Source organism: Diorhabda sublineata, chromosome 3 (genome assembly GCF_026230105.1).
Source record: "Diorhabda sublineata isolate icDioSubl1.1 chromosome 3, icDioSubl1.1, whole genome shotgun sequence".
In the NCBI taxonomy this organism is placed as follows: Eukaryota; Metazoa; Arthropoda; class Insecta; order Coleoptera; family Chrysomelidae; genus Diorhabda; species Diorhabda sublineata.
In genome coordinates this window covers 26,866,334-26,883,926 of record NC_079476.1, presented here as the reverse complement: position 1 = coordinate 26,883,926, position 17,593 = coordinate 26,866,334, and the positions used below count along the sequence as shown (strand labels likewise).

The 17,593-nt window shown below is 34.2% G+C and overlaps 1 protein-coding gene across 2 annotated transcripts in view; it reads right to left on the bottom strand.

Annotated features, from left to right (window-relative positions):
- Nucleotides 1-17,593, bottom strand: part of LOC130441960 (titin) — a 159,229-nt gene that overhangs the window by 39,626 nt on the left and 102,010 nt on the right. For both annotated transcript variants that reach the window (XM_056775888.1, XM_056775887.1), the window contains 9 exons: nucleotides 16,284-17,587; nucleotides 16,116-16,225; nucleotides 14,697-14,926; nucleotides 14,356-14,430; nucleotides 12,112-12,216; nucleotides 10,932-12,052; nucleotides 10,336-10,396; nucleotides 10,238-10,285; nucleotides 58-9,783 (listed from right to left, as the gene is read on the bottom strand). In XM_056775888.1, the coding sequence (XP_056631866.1) occupies nucleotides 58-9,783; nucleotides 10,238-10,285; nucleotides 10,336-10,396; nucleotides 10,932-12,052; nucleotides 12,112-12,216; nucleotides 14,356-14,430; nucleotides 14,697-14,926; nucleotides 16,116-16,225; nucleotides 16,284-17,587 (12,780 nt within the window). The remainder of the gene's footprint in view (nucleotides 1-57; nucleotides 9,784-10,237; nucleotides 10,286-10,335; nucleotides 10,397-10,931; nucleotides 12,053-12,111; nucleotides 12,217-14,355; nucleotides 14,431-14,696; nucleotides 14,927-16,115; nucleotides 16,226-16,283; nucleotides 17,588-17,593) is intronic.

Below are 17,593 nucleotides of genomic sequence, written 5' to 3'. Positions count from 1 at the left end.
GTGTTAATGTGTTTTGTGTATGATATGGTTCACCTATTAATGGGTGTGATAACTTACCCTCTAATTCGTGCAGCAAAACTTCACTTATCTCTACACTCGGAGTCAAATCCTCCATAACAACTTTGACTTTCTTTGTTGTGGCTTGTACATTTTCTAATAATTCTAAACCTTCCGAAATTACTTGATCGCTTATAATAATTTCATGTTGAGGAAAATCCGCGTACTTCATCTTCCCTTTATGCGGTATAGTAGAATCCGGATTTAATATATCGTGCGATTGAAGACTCATCACTTCTTCATTGATAAGAGATACTTTTTGAAGTATATCTTCGCTCGCTGTTGTTTCCGTAGCTGACGTTTCCAATATTTCTTCACCAGTTTGACCGTGGGTTATTATTTCCGTGACCGTTATACCTTCTTGAAGTGTTAAAATCTCGTTAGCGATTTTCGAATCCGGTATTTGCGTTGTTATAATTTCTGTATTTGATTGAGTTTGTACCGTCGTTTCTGTAACTCCATGTAAAATATCTTGTTGAGTCGAAGCTTGACGAGGAAATTCTTGTTTTCGTGGTGTTAATTCTCTTAAACTATCCAATGATTCGACATTTCTCTCCACTATAGAAGTATGTTCGATTATATCCGTAGAAGCGTGCTGTTTATTATATTTTTCTTCTCCTAAAGGTTCTTCAATTTGGTTGGTTAATATTTGTGAAACTTCAGCTGTTTTTCCAGGTTTTTCTAAATTAATATCAGCATTTGATACTTCTTCTTTTTTAATCTGTTCAAAATCTATTTCTTTTTCCGTTAATATCGTTTCCGTTACGTTGATTTGATTCAAAACGATCAAATCTTTTGAAGCGAATTTTTCTTCTTCTTTACTTATAGTTAAATCACTTATATTTTGATCCGAACGTATTTCTGTTATTTCCGTAGCTTCTTGTGGTACCACCGTTTTCTCAGCAGATGATATTTCAACTGGTTTCTTAACGAAAATATCTTCTAATTCCGTTGCTATTATTTCACTTATGGAAACGTGTTTTTCTGGTACAAAATCTACTGTTACCGTTTTATTTTCAACTTTATCTTCCTCGAAAGGTTTCTCGGATTCTTGTACAAGTTTTTCAGATATTAGAACAGTTTCTTGTTGATCTTGAGTGACTACAACATTTTCTTGTAACATAGGAACTTCATGGAATTTATTTGTCGTATCTCCTGCTATTATTTCTGTTTGCGTTATGGATTTTATTGGTACTACAGTTATTTCTGATTTTCTTTCTATTATTTCTTCTTGTGGTAAAGGTATTTCCGATTCCCTTGTTATTACTTCTGAAACCCCTACGCTATCTACAGGTGTGATAGTTTTATTAGCGGTTTTCAAATCAACTATTAGTACATCGTTGAGTTCTTTTTCAGTTTCATGTACAACGTTTTCTGTTGTTATAATACCTTCAATTGTATCTCTCTGAATCTGCACCACGGATTCTAGTAAATCTTGTATGCGAAGATCTGAAATATTTTCTGTAGTAAGCACTTCTGAAGATTCGAGATGTTTTCTTGTATCTATTTGTTTCTCGGCTTTGCTTGTCGTGATTTTCGTAGTTTTATCAAATTCTGTCGCTACTGCTTCTGAATGCGTTTCGCTTATAATCAATTCTGATAGGATATCGAGTTTTTCTTCTGCTGTTGTTTCATTCGGTTTCATTATATCATTAAATTTATCTATACTTTCAACTACAATTGGTTGACTTTGACTAATAGATTCAGAAGGATTAATTTTAGATGTTGCTGTTTCTTTTTGTATCGATTCGGGTTTAACTTCTTCTGTTTGCGAATGTGTTAAAACCTCAGTTATTTCTGCACTTCTATTTTCTAAAATAGATTGTACTGCTGAAACCGATTCTGGTTGTTGGAATTTATCAAAAGTACCTTCTACTTCTGCAGGTATAACTTGTGTAGCAGATAAAGCACTTTCTATGTCTATTTTAGATTCAGCTTGTCTTTTAGATGTTTCAATAGTTTCGTATTCTCCTTCCTTTTCTTGTACTTGATGATGAGTTTCCACTAATTCTTGATGTGGTATCATTTCAATATTCGCGTTTATAGAATCTTCTTTTGTAGTTATTAATTTTTTAAAAGTATCTTCTAAATATATTTCGGAAGTTTGTGGTACAGTAATAGTATCAATTTCTAGATTAGCTATTTGACTAGGTTTAGTACGGAAACTATCTAAATTATCTTCTTTATCTTGTACTATCAACTCAGTTATAGTGATTCCATGAGATTTTTCTTGTAAACCAACATTAGCTTCGCTCGTGAAAGGTTTAAATTGCCCTGTAAATTCAGTTTCGCTTTCTTGAGATAAATTTTCTGTGATAATCAAAGGATTTAATACTTCTTCGTTTTCTTTAGCGACAACTTCTTCTGAACTAACTTCTTTATATATTCCAGTACTTTCTATTATATTACTAACATTCTGTTGTACAATTTTATGTACAACATCGATTTCTGATTGAGCTTGTTTGGTTTCTGGTAAAACGAAGGGCTTTAGTACACCTTCTTTTTGACCTAATATTTCTTCATTAGTTGTAACAGATGTTTTAGCTTCGAAACTAACTGTAGCGGAAAATTCAGCTTCTCTAGTTTCTTTTGAAAATTCCTCCTCATTATCTATAATTAATTGTTCCGATATAGTTATATGATCGTGTGGTAAATTAGTTTCTATAGCATTTATTGATTCTAAAGTTTCGATAGTAAGATCTTCTAAATCGTATTCAGTTAAAGGTTGTGATTGTGAAGCTATAATTTTAGTATCTGTTAAATTAGAATCAGCTACTTTAGTATCGATTTCCATTGGTGAAAATTCTATTTCGTTTTCTTGTACTATAACGCTTTCTACTGTAATAGATTTTCCTTCATCTATAGAAATTGAAACTTCTTGAGATTTTGGCTTTTGATCTTCAGGAGCAGTACTTTCAACTTCAGATGTTATAGTTTCATATTTTACTGCGGTTGATAAAGTATCAAATTCTGTATTAGCACTAACTTCAATAGGTTTATCGATGTTTATATCACTTATTGTATCCATTATTTTATGTTCAGTTGTTAGAGGAATTGTATGAGATTCTAAATCAGTCGATGCTGTTAATACATCTGGTTGAATATCAGGTTTTAAAACAGTTTCAGCTTCATTACTAACAGTTTGTATTACTGTTAAACTTTGATCAGCTATAAAAGATATATCTGCATTTTTGGAAGGTATATCGAATTTTTCAAAATACGTTTCAGATTCTTGTACTAAAGGTTTAGTTTGTACAACTGCTTCAATAGTTGTTTGCTCAATATCCGCTGTAGTTGAAAGTATTTCATCTTTTCTAACGGTATCCGTAGATTCTTCTATTTGTATAATTGTAGTTTCGGCTACTGGTTGCATATCTATTAAAGAAGTTGATGGTTTTTTAGGAATATTTTCTTGTATTTGATAATCGGTTTCAGTTTCTGATGGTACTACTTCAGTCGTTTGGGAAACTGTCAAGTTTTCGAAGTTAATATCTGCTGTATATTTAGAAGGTTTTGCACTTTCGTTAAAAGCATCTTCCTTTTCATTAATTATAGTTTCTGTATTTATAATACTTTGATTTTCTGATTGTACTGTAGTAGCCGAGTATGAAATAATATCATCGTCTTTAAAATCTTTAATATTATCTTGTATAAGTACTTCTTGTATTTGTATAGTATCTTGTGGTATCAAAGTTGAACCTACAGATTTTACGTCAACTTTTTCTTCATCTAAAGGTTGTTCTTTCATTTCAGTTAATACAGTTGTAACTGATAAACCTTCTGCTTGTTGATAATCACTTTGAGCTTGTTTAGTACTTGGTTGTATTTCAGATAAATAACCTTCAGTTTCGTATGTAATAGCTTCTGTTGTAGTCAAGCTATCGATTGGTAATAAATCAGAAGAAGCATTTACAGTATCGAATGACTTATCTTCGAATTTTGATATATTTTCGTTTGATAAAATTTGTTCAGTAATAGCACTTACGAACGGTACTACGGATGAAGTACCTTCTACTCCATCTGGAACTTTCGTTTCAGATAAAACATTTTCTTTATCATCTGTAGTTATTTCTGTTATATTTAAACTCACAGTTTCTGATATTTCTACATTTGCTCGTTTCTTATCAGGTACTATATCGTCTGGTTTATCTTCTTCTTTTTCTCCAATTGTTATTTCTGTTTGTATTAGAGAGACTGTTAGATCTTGTGTAGTAGCAGCATTGAAAGTTACTGGTACTTCTTGCGTGAAATCTCCTGGTACTGCATTTGCTATAACTTGTTCTTTTACTGCTAAATTTTGTTCATCGATATTAACAGAAGCTGAAGTAGTTTCAACTTGTGGTACTTTTAAGTCTTCTTCTTTTTGATCTACTACAGTTTCAGTTACAAATAATGCTTGTCCTGGAAGTATATCTACGTTAGCTTTTTTCGAATAAGGTATATGATCTTTTGGAAGTTTGTGTTCAACGTCTGTTACATTAGTTTCTGTTACGATAAGTTCGTTAAAAGGTTTCGTGAACTTTTTAGCTTTGCCTGTTGGTATTTCTTGTTCTTCTATTAAATCAGCGTGTACTACACTTTCAATTTCGGATGTTACGAAAACGTTTTGAAATTCTAAAGCTTTAGAAGCTAAAACTTGTAGTGGTTTAGGCTGTTCTTCATATAAATCTTCTTTTTCGTTCAATACTACTTGTGATACATTAACTCCTTTAAGTACATCGCTTATTTCTACTACTATATTTTTACTTTCTGGTTTCTTTTCTAAATATTCTTCTTCTTTTTCCGCTGTTTCATGCTGGGTAATTTCTATTGTGCTTAGAGTTTCTTGCTCTGGGATAGCTGTAGCTTCTTGAACTGCTTCAATTTTAAAAGTATTTAATGATTCTTGTATTTCTGTTAAAATATTACTTGCTACTTGTTGTGCGGATATATCTAAAGTAGCTTGAACTCCTGATGGTCTTTCGTTTGGTGAGTACTGCTTTTCTTTGTCTTCTGAAGTAGTTTCTATTACGTTCAAAGCTTCTTGAGGAAGTATTGTTTGTGTTGCTTGTTTTGAATCTGTTTTAACGTCTTCAATTTTTTCCACATCTTCTGTTATTTGTGCTTCACTTACTACAATTTCATTATGTAACGATTGCGAAAATTCTGCTGTACTCTCGATATTTTTAATCAATTTGAGACTCTCTATACTATCATCTGCTATTATTTCTTCAGTCACTCCAGTAGGTAAAAGCGTAGTGGGAACTTGTTTTACTTTTTGCGTATCTGGAAGCTCAAATTTCTTTAGATGTTTCTCCATTTCTAATAATTGCGATTCGGTTATTTCCACTTCCTGTAACGGTCCAGTTAAAGATGTTTCTATATTATAACTTTCTTTTTGAGTTACTTCGTATGTCGTATCAGTTTCTATAACGTTTGTTTCAGTTACGTGAGTTGCTTCTTGAGTTTCTATATCTAAAGAAGCTACATCAGTTGTAAATTTAGGATAATCTTTAAAACTATCTGGTAGTTCGTTAGTTTCTATTTCTTCAATTGTAAGAGATTGGTTGGGGGAAAACGAAGAAACTGGAAGTACTTTTGTTGGTTGGGAGTATACTGGTAATTCATTTTCTGATTCCTCAATTGTAGTCATTGTGTTACTAGGAATCTCTATCAAATTAAATGATGTATCAGCTGTTTTGAAAGAAGGTTTTTCTTCTTCGTAATGTTTCTCCATCTCGTTGAAAAACGTATCTTGTGATACCAAAGCTTCTAAAGGTGATAATTCAACGGTACTCTTTTTATAATCGATAGTTTCTTCTAAAATTTGCTGTTGAGGTTGCTGACAGTCTGTTGTGGTAACCACGATTCCTTCGGAAAACAAAATATCTTCTGTAGCTTCAGCAGTTTCACCTTGTTGAAACTTTTCTAGCACTTTTTCTTTCTCAGATATTTCTGTTTGTGATACAATTATTCCTTCACCGCTAGATATATTAATCTGAGCTAATTGTCCTGGAGGAAGTCTTCCAGGGATATATTCTCCTTCTAATTCGGGAGCAATAGTTTGATGTTGCGATAAAGATTTTTGCGTAATGAAACTTTTTGAAGCTATTTCAGTAGCTACGAAGGCTTCTGGAAAATGTTTACCGGGTTTATCTTCAGCTAAAACTTCTTCTACTGTTAGAGCTTCTCTCGCATCTAAATTGTATTTTGGTGTTACAGCTTTTGGTTTTTCTAAAATTAAGCCCGCTTCTGCCATACCTTGTTGGACTTCCTCGACGTTAATACCTTCTTTAGTAGAAAACCCTGTATCTGCATGAACTTCTTTGGGTCTTGTGAAATCTTCGAGTTCAACTTCTTTTTGAGAAATCAATACTTCCGAAATATGTGTAGCTTCTTGAGGTATAATATTTATGTTTGCTAATCCGTGTGCGGCTTCTTTTTGTTGTAAATCAGCAGGTACATCTCCTAAATAATTTTCTTGGATAACTAAACTTTCTTTGGATATAAATTCTGTTGAGGCGCTTGTTAAATTAGGCGATGTTTGAGTTATATAGTCACCTATAGAGTTTTGAACATTAGTTTCAGTTATTTCGAAAGCTTCTACAGCATCTATTGATCTAGTAGCAAGTGAAGTACTAGGCTGGAAATCTTTACCAGATCTTTCTTTTTCTTCTGCAAGAACTGTTTGTTCCAAAATCGCAACGTGTGGTACAAGATCCACAGTAGCTTGAAGTTTTTCAACGTCTTCATCAGTTTGGGCTACTTCGCTTGTACTTGTAGCTTCAGAATAAATAGCAGACATATTTATCTCAAGAGGTTTAACATTTTCAACGGAAGCTGGAGTAAATTCAGTCTCTTTTAAAGAAACTTCTGTTTCTGAAATAGTCGTAGCTTCTTGTGGAAGTATAGACATTGTAGCTTTGTTGTCAGGAACAAAATGTTCATCGTACGTCGTGGAAGTGTCACCCAAAGTCACTTCTTCTACTTGTACAGTTTCATGAGGCTGTAAACTCTTTTCAGCATTGATCAAATTTGGTGTTTTCTGTGGGATATGATCACCTGTAGAGCTTTGAATAGTAGTTTCAGTTACTTCAAAAGCTTCCACAGAATCTATCGATTTAGTTGCTAATGAAGTACCAGGATGGAAATCCTCACCGAATCTTTCTTTTTCTTCTGCGAGAACTGTTTGTTCCAAAATCGCAACATGTGGTACAAGATCCACAGTAGCTTGAAGCTTTTCAACGTCTTCATCAGTTTGAGCTACTTCGCTTGTACTTGTAGCTTCAGAATAAACAGCAGACATATTTATCTCAAGAGGTTTAACATTTTCAACGGAAGCTGGAGTAAATTCAGTCTCTTTTAAAGAAACTTCTGTTTCTGAAATAGTCTTAGCTTCTTGTGGAAGTATCGACATTGTAGCTTTGTTGTCAGGAACAAAATGTTCATCATACGTCGTGGAAGTGTCACCCAAAGTCACTTCTTCTACTTGTACAGTTTCATGAAGCTGTAAACTCTTTTCAGCATTGATCAAATTTGGTGTTTTCTGTGGGATATGATCACCTGTAGAGCTTTGAATAGTAGTTTCAGTTACTTCAAAAGCTTCCACAGAATCTATCGATTTAGTTGCTAATGAAGTACCAGGATGGAAATCCTCACCGAATCTTTCTTTTTCTTCTGCGAGTACTGTTTGTTCCAAAATCGCAACATGTGGTACAAGATCCACAGTAGCTTGAAGTTTTTCAACGTCTTCATCAGTTTGGGCTACTTCGCTTGTACTTGTAGCTTCAGAATAAATAGCAGACATATTTATCTCAAGAGGTTTAACATTTTCAACGGAAGCTGGAGTAAATTCAGTCTCTTTTAAAGAAACTTCTGTTTCTGAAATAGTCGTAGCTTCTTGTGGAAGTATGGACATTGTAGCTTTGTTGTCAGGAACAAAATGTTCATCATACGTCGTGGAAGTGTCACCCAAAGTCACTTCTTCTACTTGTACAGTTTCATGAGGTTGTAAACTCTTTTCAGCATTGATCAAATTTGGTACTTTCTGTGGGATATGATCACCTGTAGAGCTTTGAATAGTAGTTTCAGTTACTTCAAAAGCTTCCACAGAATCTATCGATTTAGTTGCTAATGAAGTACCAGGATGGAAATCCTCATCGAATCTTTCTTTTTCTTCTGCGAGAACTGTTTGTTCCAAAATCGCAACATGTGGTACAAGATCCACAGTAGCTTGAAGCTTTTCAACATCTTTATCAGTTTGAGCTACTTCGCTAGTACTTGTAGCTTCAGAATAAACAGCAGACATATTTATCTCAAGAGGTTTAACATTTTCAACGGAAGCTGGAGTAAATTCAGTCTCTTTTAAAGAAACTTCTGTTTCTGAAATAGTCTTAGCTTCTTGTGGTAGTATAGACATTGTAGCTTTGTTATCAGGTACAAAATGTTCATCGTACGTCGTGGAAGTGTCACCCAAAGTCACTTCTTCTACTTGTACAGTTTCATGAGGTTGTAAACTCTTTTCAGCATTGATCAAATTTGGTACTTTCTGTGGGATATGATCACCTGTAGAGCTTTGAATAGTAGTTTCAGTTACTTCAAAAGCTTCCACAGAATCTATCGATTTAGTTGCTAATGAAGTACCAGGATGGAAATCCTCACCGAATCTTTCTTTTTCTTCTGCGAGAACTGTTTGTTCCAAAATTGCAACATGTGGTACAAGATCCACAGTAGCTTGAAGCTTTTCAACGTCTTCATCAGTTTGAGCTACTTCGCTAGTACTTGTAGCTTCAGAATAAACAGCAGACATATTTATCTCAAGAGGTTTAACATTTTCAACGGAAGCTGGAGTTAATTCAGTCTCTTTTAAAGAAACTTCTGTTTCTGAAATAGTCTTAGCTTCTTGTGGTAGTATAGACATTGTAGCTTTGTTATCAGGTACAAAATGTTCATCGTACGTCATGGAAGTGTCACCTAAAGTCACTTCTTCAACTTGTACGGTCTCATGAGGTTGTATAATTTTTTTAGCACTGGAGCTCGAAGGTTTGAAAGTACCTTCAAATTGTTTTGGTATATCATGAGATGTTTGCTCTGATATTTGTAAAGCTTCGACGTTGTCTATACTAGTCTGGGCTTTTGTAGATAAATCTGTAACTTTGTCATATTTCTTTCCGCTTTCGTTTATTAAAACTTCTTTTTGCTCAATTGCTGAATGTGGAAGAACTTCAACATCTGCTTTGGAATCAGTTACGATTTCGTTTAAGTGAGCTAAAGCTCCCGTTGTAACAGCTTCCGAAACGACTTTCGAAGTATTTAAAGGTAATTGTTTATGAGATGGTAGTTCGATATCTTCTAGAGGTCCTAAATCTTCTTCGTCCATACCGAATTCACTAGTTCTAGGTTTATACATCTTTATTTTCTTTTTAATATCTTTAGTTTCGTCTATAATTTCTTCAATTTCTATTTCTTCTTCTTGTTTTAGATCTTTTTTAGCAGTTGGTTTCTTTAAATCGATGATTTCCTCGATTTCTACTTCTTCTTTATCATCGTCTTTTCGTTTTTGTTTTTTAATTCTAATTATTTTTTTCTTAACGTCTCGATTTTCCTCAACATTTTCATTTGTCACTTCTTCTACAGTAGGTTGTTCTTCTTCTATTTCAGTGATCTCGGTGATTTCTACTGAATGTTTTTTCTCTGGTAGTCGACGTTTAATGACTTTTTCTGTATCTTCTTCTTCTTCAACGGTTTCTGTGAAAGTGTATTATGATAGTTTTCGTGTTTTTGTGCGATAACTTATCAATATTTATTGTTATGTGCTGCGTATAGGCTTAAGCTTAAGCTATAGCCTAATTGTTTGTGGCGATTGGTGAAGATGTTATGCTAAATTATGATCTAAGAGTAATTTTGTTGTGAACGTTAATATAGAACTCACCTTAGCTGAGCTGTTAACACTATTTAAAGCCATGCTTCACTTTATCTACACTTCCTACGACACTACGCAAAAGCTGATTTTTTTTTTGGAAGAAAAATTATTTCTATAGGCTTGCGTTAGCAGTTTTCACTATTCTATGCACAAAATTTTTTTAAAAATATGTAGATATGCGACCCGATTTACACCAGAAGCACTTACTAACTACTAGTGTAATTAAAAAATTTTCGAAATATAACAATAACCAAAAACACATAAATCAAGTTATCTCACCTTCAATATCTTTCTTCTCTATCCTATCCTTTCTTGTTATTCTTGAATCTGAAATTAAATTTCTCAAATTTTCGATTTCGTTTTTAATATAAACTCACCTTCAATTATTTCAACTTCTTCTCCAATTGTAACAATTTCTGTAACTGTCTTGGAAGTAACCTGAAACAAACGACGTCTATAAGATCATGACAGGCATTTGGGTCTTTTAAGATGAGCCACATCCAACAAAAGTTGTGTTCAAGTTCGCCGGCTCCATTAGAGCAAGGTAGAATGGTCAATTCTGAATGATACAACTACCTTCGTTGAAAAAATCAGGGAACCAATCGCAGAAGATGAATCATTAACCACGATGATGTGAAATCTCACAAATCAATTCAAAAGAAAACGTTTTTGAACAGTCTAAACATCGAATTGATGAGTAATTCGCCGTGCAGTTCTTGTTTGCAACCCAATGGTTCAAATAACCAAATTATTCGATCGCAGAACCTCAAATAACTGGACATATCGTCATTTTTCTATTAGAGCAAGGTAGAACGGTCAATTTTAAGTGGTTCGAAAAAATCAAAGAAACCAATCGTTCTCCACCACGACAATACGAGCTCTCAAACATCAAAATTCAATCGAGCAAGCAAATCCACACTTAACAAAAGGAATTAACAATCCGAATGAAATATTTGAAAAGCATTAGATTTACCTCAGTTACTTCTGCAGTTTCCCATAACCGTTGAAGGAAATCCTGAGGAGTAAAACTAGTTATGACTTCTTCAATAGTGACATAGTTAGCTTCCACCATTTTCATGAACGCTCTGAAACCTACAGTAGCAGCAAGTACAGTTTCGTCAACGGTACTCTCTTCAGTTAAAACTTCGGATACCAACGGTCCGTATCCTTTACGCTCGACGACGTTCACCATGGCGGATTGGGCTTGCGGTGATTTCAAAGAGGGGAATCTGTCTTCTTCGTAGAGGACTGTAATTTCTTTGACGGTAATACCGTTTTTTAGTAAATAGCCGATTTCTGCTATTTCTCGTAACGGATTTTCTCCCGGTCCGAATTCTTTAGGTTTTATAAATTTGAGCATTTCCGAAACTTCTTTAGCCATTTTAAGCTCGCTTTTACGAATAATCTTTTCACAACGTTCGATAATTTGTTCCAAATTAACTTCTGTTATATCAACTAATTCGGTTACACCAGACTGAACAGTTCTTGTAGCTTTAGATGTTCTCGGAAGAATCTTTTCTATATCTTTAATAATTTCTTCGGTAAGTATTTCTTCGGCGTAAGTCGCTTCTGCCGGCGATAGTAATTCTGTAGCTTTTTCTTTTGGTATTTCTTCTGATTCTTGATCATCGATCTTTTTAGCTGTAGCAATGGCTTCTGTTTTAAGAGGTTCTTTAATGTCTAATATAGGTTTAGCTTTAGCTGGTTTTTCAGCTTCTGGTATTTCTTCAGTTGATTCGATTGCTTGTATTTCAGTTACATCTACTGGTTTTTCTTCATCTGTTATTGTTGTTGTTACGCGTTTACGTATGTCTTTCTTCTTTTCAATCTTAACGCGTTCTTTCTTAACTTTTTCTTCTTGTTCTTTTGCTTTTCGTATTTTGATTTGTTCTTTTTTATATTCTGGTATTTCTTGTACGTTTAAGGTAGCTTTAGTAACGGCTTCTCCTATTTCGCTTATTGCTTTACAAACGTATGTTCCCATATCTTCAAGTTGTACGTCTGTAATATTTACACTCGTTGTATTATCTTCAATCTTCACTTTGATACGGTCAGTATTCCGAATGATTTTGTCGTTGTGATACCATATCACATCTGAAACAAAAATTATCAGAATCATTTGATTCTTCTATATCTTTTTTTGATATTTTCACCTGGTTGAGGTGTCCCAGAAATGAAACATTCGAATTTTATGGTTTCTGCTTCAGTTGTGAAAATGTTGGTGATTTCTTTAATAAACGTCGGGGGACTTTGCGCAGCTAAAAAATTCGAAAGCTTTAGTCATTTGATTATAGAATTTTTTTTAAGATAATGTTAACTACATAACTTATTAATAATGGAGAAGGAAATATTTTCAAACTCATATTATTAATTTAAGGGTAACATTTCTTCAATAATAACATTTAAGTATTGCACAAAATTTTGGGCTAATTATTTTGAATGCAAAATCAGATTTTGTAAGTTGGATTTTCTTCGAAGTTACACAATTAAAAAGAAATAATTTGCATATTATGATGATATAGCCAATGAAGACATAAACCTCTCGAAGATCATCCTAGTTTTATTTACTAGAAGAAAAAGCCCTCGGAATGGACGAGGTCCATTTATCTCTTGAGTCAGACTGACATAGATGCAACACCTCCAAGCAGTAAGCCATAAATGATGGACTGAATGTACAAATTACTATGAAACATTGGAAAAACAATCCTAGATAAGCTGCAACGCGTCCAACGGCAGCACTACGAGTTGAAACTTCTTTTATATTATCTTTATAGAAAGTGATTGAATACAGCGGACAAAGAAGTCCCCAGCGACTTGACTGGGGGATATCAGCATTCTAAATAAATGTAGGGTGTCCATAGATGCCATGTCTTCCAAACTATGCTTCAATAAAAACACTATGAAATTAGTCTACAGTAATGGAGAAATTGAATTCCAACGAGGTTCATTTATGGCGCAAAAATGAAACATGGACAACTTGGATCAAACTCGATATCTCAAATGGTTTATAACTTCTCCATCTGATAGATATTAGACCAGAGCAGCCATTTGAGTACTTGATTTTTATAAAATTGAGTCAAAGCTAGTATGGGACTGCGCCCAATCTTTGATATCTGATGTATACCTGGAGTAAACAACAGTTAGATGAGCTAACTAGAGTTATTGGACACTGTTCCATCTGAATATCATCGTAAAAACTTCCTACAACTCTTGTAGTTTCTTTAAGAAAGGAAAAGAGACCACTGAACGACAAGCTTTCTACTGCCCGAAGTGGTAAGCCTCAATTTAAAAAGTCTTTGCTAATTTATTGGTAAATTCCCGGCCCTTAGATTGCAATTCATTTCAAGATGGTAGGGTGAACAAAACGAGATCGAGAGTCATCTAGAGTTTTAGATAATAATGAAGAATATCCAACTCAAAGGAATAAAGTTAAACTAATTTAGACTATTGATTACCTGTTTTTTTTTTCAAATGTTCATTGTCTCGCCATGCTGGAAGGTATTCTACTGGTCTAAACAAGATGCACAAAAACAAACAACAACAAACATAAAATTAGTATCACGTCACACACATCCGGGGTTAGATGTTACCTTTGGAATGTTCGTAATTCGAAGAAAGGAAAGCGGAAGCTAATCCTTTATCATTATCTCCCATACACTCGCTTTCTAATAACAAAAATTCTTGTAATTCTTCTTGACTATCAGCGGTGTGTAATTGGAAGAACGCGCTTGGATCTATCTCTCTAGGTTCCAAGGGATACATAGTACTATTATCTACTATTTCGTAGTCTTCTTCGTCTTTTGAATAATTTTCTTTATTAACCCTCGGGAATGTTTGATATTTTTCTGGCAAATATTTACCGTCCATAGGTTCTGAAGATATAACGTTACAAGAGCTTGAGTATTTACTAAACGATTCGTATCGTCTTTTTTCGGAACCGTTACTTCCCTTCAAACTACTGCTTCTAGTAGACGGTTCGCTTTTTTCTTCTATAGGTGACAGTATATAGAAAGGTTCCGATTGATTATCGGGTTCTAGTATATCTTTATCGGAAGAAGCAGCTTCCGCTTCGAAATATTCTTCGGCGTCGTACGTACCAGTTGAATTTATGAGTTCCATAACGGAACTAAGGGAATGTCTGTGGGAATTTAGATAATCGCTCATTGCTGTAGAGATAAAATTGTTGGTTCTCTGTAACGCAGCAGTGGGTTCGCTTTGAATTGAAATATGCGATGAAGCTTCGGTTAAATGTACTTCTTTTAAGTAAAAATGTTGTCTAGTTTCTTCGTTTTCTCGGCGTTGTTCAACCTTACCTTGCTTTGGTATGTTTTCTAAGCTATCAGCTGATAATTCTGATGAAATAGCATGCTGCAAGCTGGTGTATTTGTGTTTATTACCTTTAAGGGCCGCGGATAATTCTTCCATATGTGTTACCCATTCCGGTTTACGGTATTCCTTTGTACCTACAATACCTGTTGAAATATATCGATATTAAGTTATTGGAAATTATTAGATTTTGAGATATTTGGTCGTACTGTATATAAAGATCAAAATGTTTCAGTTTTCATATGGAAATTAACGTTTTATAACGATGTGAATAATACGTTTAGTAAAATCGGTGTCGTGTTAAAAATATGTGGAAAAACCTGGGGGAATTTAAAAGGAAATAGGTTCGAAGCCACAATCGCTGAAATAAAAAATATTATTCATTATCTAAGAATTAGAAAAAAAGTTTTACCTTCGACTGTTTCTACGACTAATTCAGTTGTAGTAACGGCTACACCGAGTGGATTTGTAGCTTCGTAAACTATATCTCCGGTATCATCAGGAAATACTTCAGAAATTGTTAAAACCGAAGTTCCATCATCAAAGTTTTCGATAATGAATTCGTTAGAAGGAATTATTTCTTCTCCGTGCTTCAACCATTTTCCTTCGGGTTTTGGTTTACCAGTAGCTTGTACCTCAAATCTAAAACGAATGAATGCAATATATATATATATATATATATATATATATATACTGGATGTTTCAAAAAAGATCTTTAGGATATGTAGAAAAAAAATTTATACGCACATAATACGATTTTGCCGAAGCTATTGACAACATTGTAATTGTTTTCATATATATGACGCTCATAGAGGGCGCTAGTAACACGGTTCGTACCATGTAGTATTGAACATAACTTTTATAAGGTCAGATTTAAAAAGATGAAAGTCAATACTATATATCAGAGTATTTCGAATTGAAAATAACGAAGTAATAATCGTTGCAGGTATAAAACAATGATAAAGATATTAAAATTAAACGAAAAATCACTAGAAGAATGTAAGGTTAGAAGGAATAAGAATATAAAGCAACTACACTAAATAGTTCTTTGTCTTAAGAATTTAGTACAGTTGGAAAGCATGTATGACCTCTTTTCCTTCAGATATGACCAAAATTTATAGCTCAAAGGATTAACATCGCATGAACGGATTTCTTTCTACACTTTTTCTTCTCCAACTTCCATGATTGTCTCTTGTGCATGTGCAAGTGCATTTTCCTTCCGTAGATTGTTTAAAAAATGTTTCTTTCTCATAATATTTCTAATTTAGTTTTATTTAGACCATAATTTCTTCGTCTATGCACAATCAAACATATAAATGTGGATGTTATTGAATCTTCCAGAATATCTGTTACAGAATGAGTTCTTGGCATCACGCATTAATCGCAAGCGTTAGTGACAAGTCTCAGCAAGCTTAAGACAAGTTTCAACTTGCTGCTTCGAGTTGTTGTTTTGTTTGAAAAAATATCACAAATCCAGTTTTAGCTAAAGAAGGATTAAACACCTCGCTGAATATTGGAATCATCACACGCGTTGGAGGTCCTGTGAAGGTGACTACTCCAGAAATCATTAAATTAGTAGAAGAAACTTTTTTAGATAACCGCCTAAAAGCAAAATAACCTTGAGTATATAGAGGTCTTTCCAAAACAAGTAATCTAAGGATCCTATATGAACATTTTAATTAGAAGGGGCTGCAAAATCAACCAAGTTGCTTCATGCCAATACTCGAATCCATCGCTTTCCAAGGTAACTGAACATAAATGTGCTTCGCAGATATTATAAACTCTTGATATGATCCCCGATCCATGGAAAATAATAAAATAAGTATCGTACCTGGTTATTTCTCCATCTTTAGCTTGAATCACTTGCGGCAACTTTTTGATTATCTTTGGAGCACATTCTACGTCGCTGTCCGATGGGAAGTAGTCAGTTTCACTAATAGTCTACGAAATATAAAGTTAATTGTTTTGAAAAAATAGTAAAAGGAATAGTTTTTTTTACCTTATCGGCTAAAAGGTCTTCTTCGGATCCAGTCATTTGTCCTAATTCAGAATCAGGAACGTACTCGTAAGCTTCGACAATTAAAGAAGCTTTACAAATAGCTTCTCCTTCTCGGTTAACGGCTAGACAAGTATATTCACCAGCGTTTTCCGGAAAAACTTCAGTAATAGCTAGAGTACAAACTCCTTCTGTATCTTGATAGATTGTAACGTCTTTAGCTTCTTTAACTGGTAAGTTCTTATGGAACCATTCGACTTTCGGTGTGGGTTTACCTGTAACTACACAACTGAATTCCACTCGATCTCCGTCCATAACTCTAATAGGAGAAAGTCTTTTGACGAATCTTGGATACACCAATTCGGTTGTTTCTTCGAAATCTGTATTTTCTATTATTGATATTGTCGCTGAACAAGTTACGGAACCTGCTACGTTTTCAGCTCTGCAAGTAATCGATCCTGCGTATTGTGGGGTGATTTCGGAAATTAGTAGAACGGATTTGTTGTCTTTTGTAAATATACGCGTAGCTTCTGACGTTTCTATGGGTGTAGTTTCGTGGAACCATTGGAACGTAGCGTCTGGAACAGCTTCAACTTTAGCTTCCAGTATAACGACTTCCCCGAATGTAGCTTTTTGAGGTTTGATAACTTCTGTGAATCTCGGCGGTTGGGCGTCGTATGTTTGTTCGACGATTTGTACGGAACCGGAAGATCTGGCTTCGCCTCTTTCATTTTTCGCTCGTACTTCGTATTTTCCACCTTTCTGTTTCTTGTTCACTGTTTTCTTTATTATAAGTTTTGTGTTATTATCAGTAGTTTCGATGTTATAATCTAGATTTGGTTTGATTTCGGTACCGTTTCTTAACCAAGTAATTTCTGGTGTTGGAGTACCTTCGAAACTAGATTCCAAAACTATATCTTCATCGGATCGAGCTAATACTGCTTCTACAGGTTTTGTTATCTTCGGTGCATGCATAACGATCGGTTGTGTTACTGCTAACGATTTAGAAATAACTAAATTGGCCCTACATTCGGCGCTACCAAACTTATTTTTGGCTTTAACACTGTAGACTCTTTCATCTAATGGTGTCGGTTTTAAAATTTCTAACGTAGCCGAACCAGTTTCGGGATTAAAAGCAATTTTATGTTCAGGACTCGATTTGATAGGTTTTCCTTCTTTGAACCAAGATACTTTTGGTGTTGGATGACCGGTTACTATGCATTCCATTCTAGCTACGTCCGTTTCTTTAACTATTTGAGGTTGTAGAGGTTGTACGAAATGAGGAGCTTCGCCAGTTTCTTCTTTTTCTACAA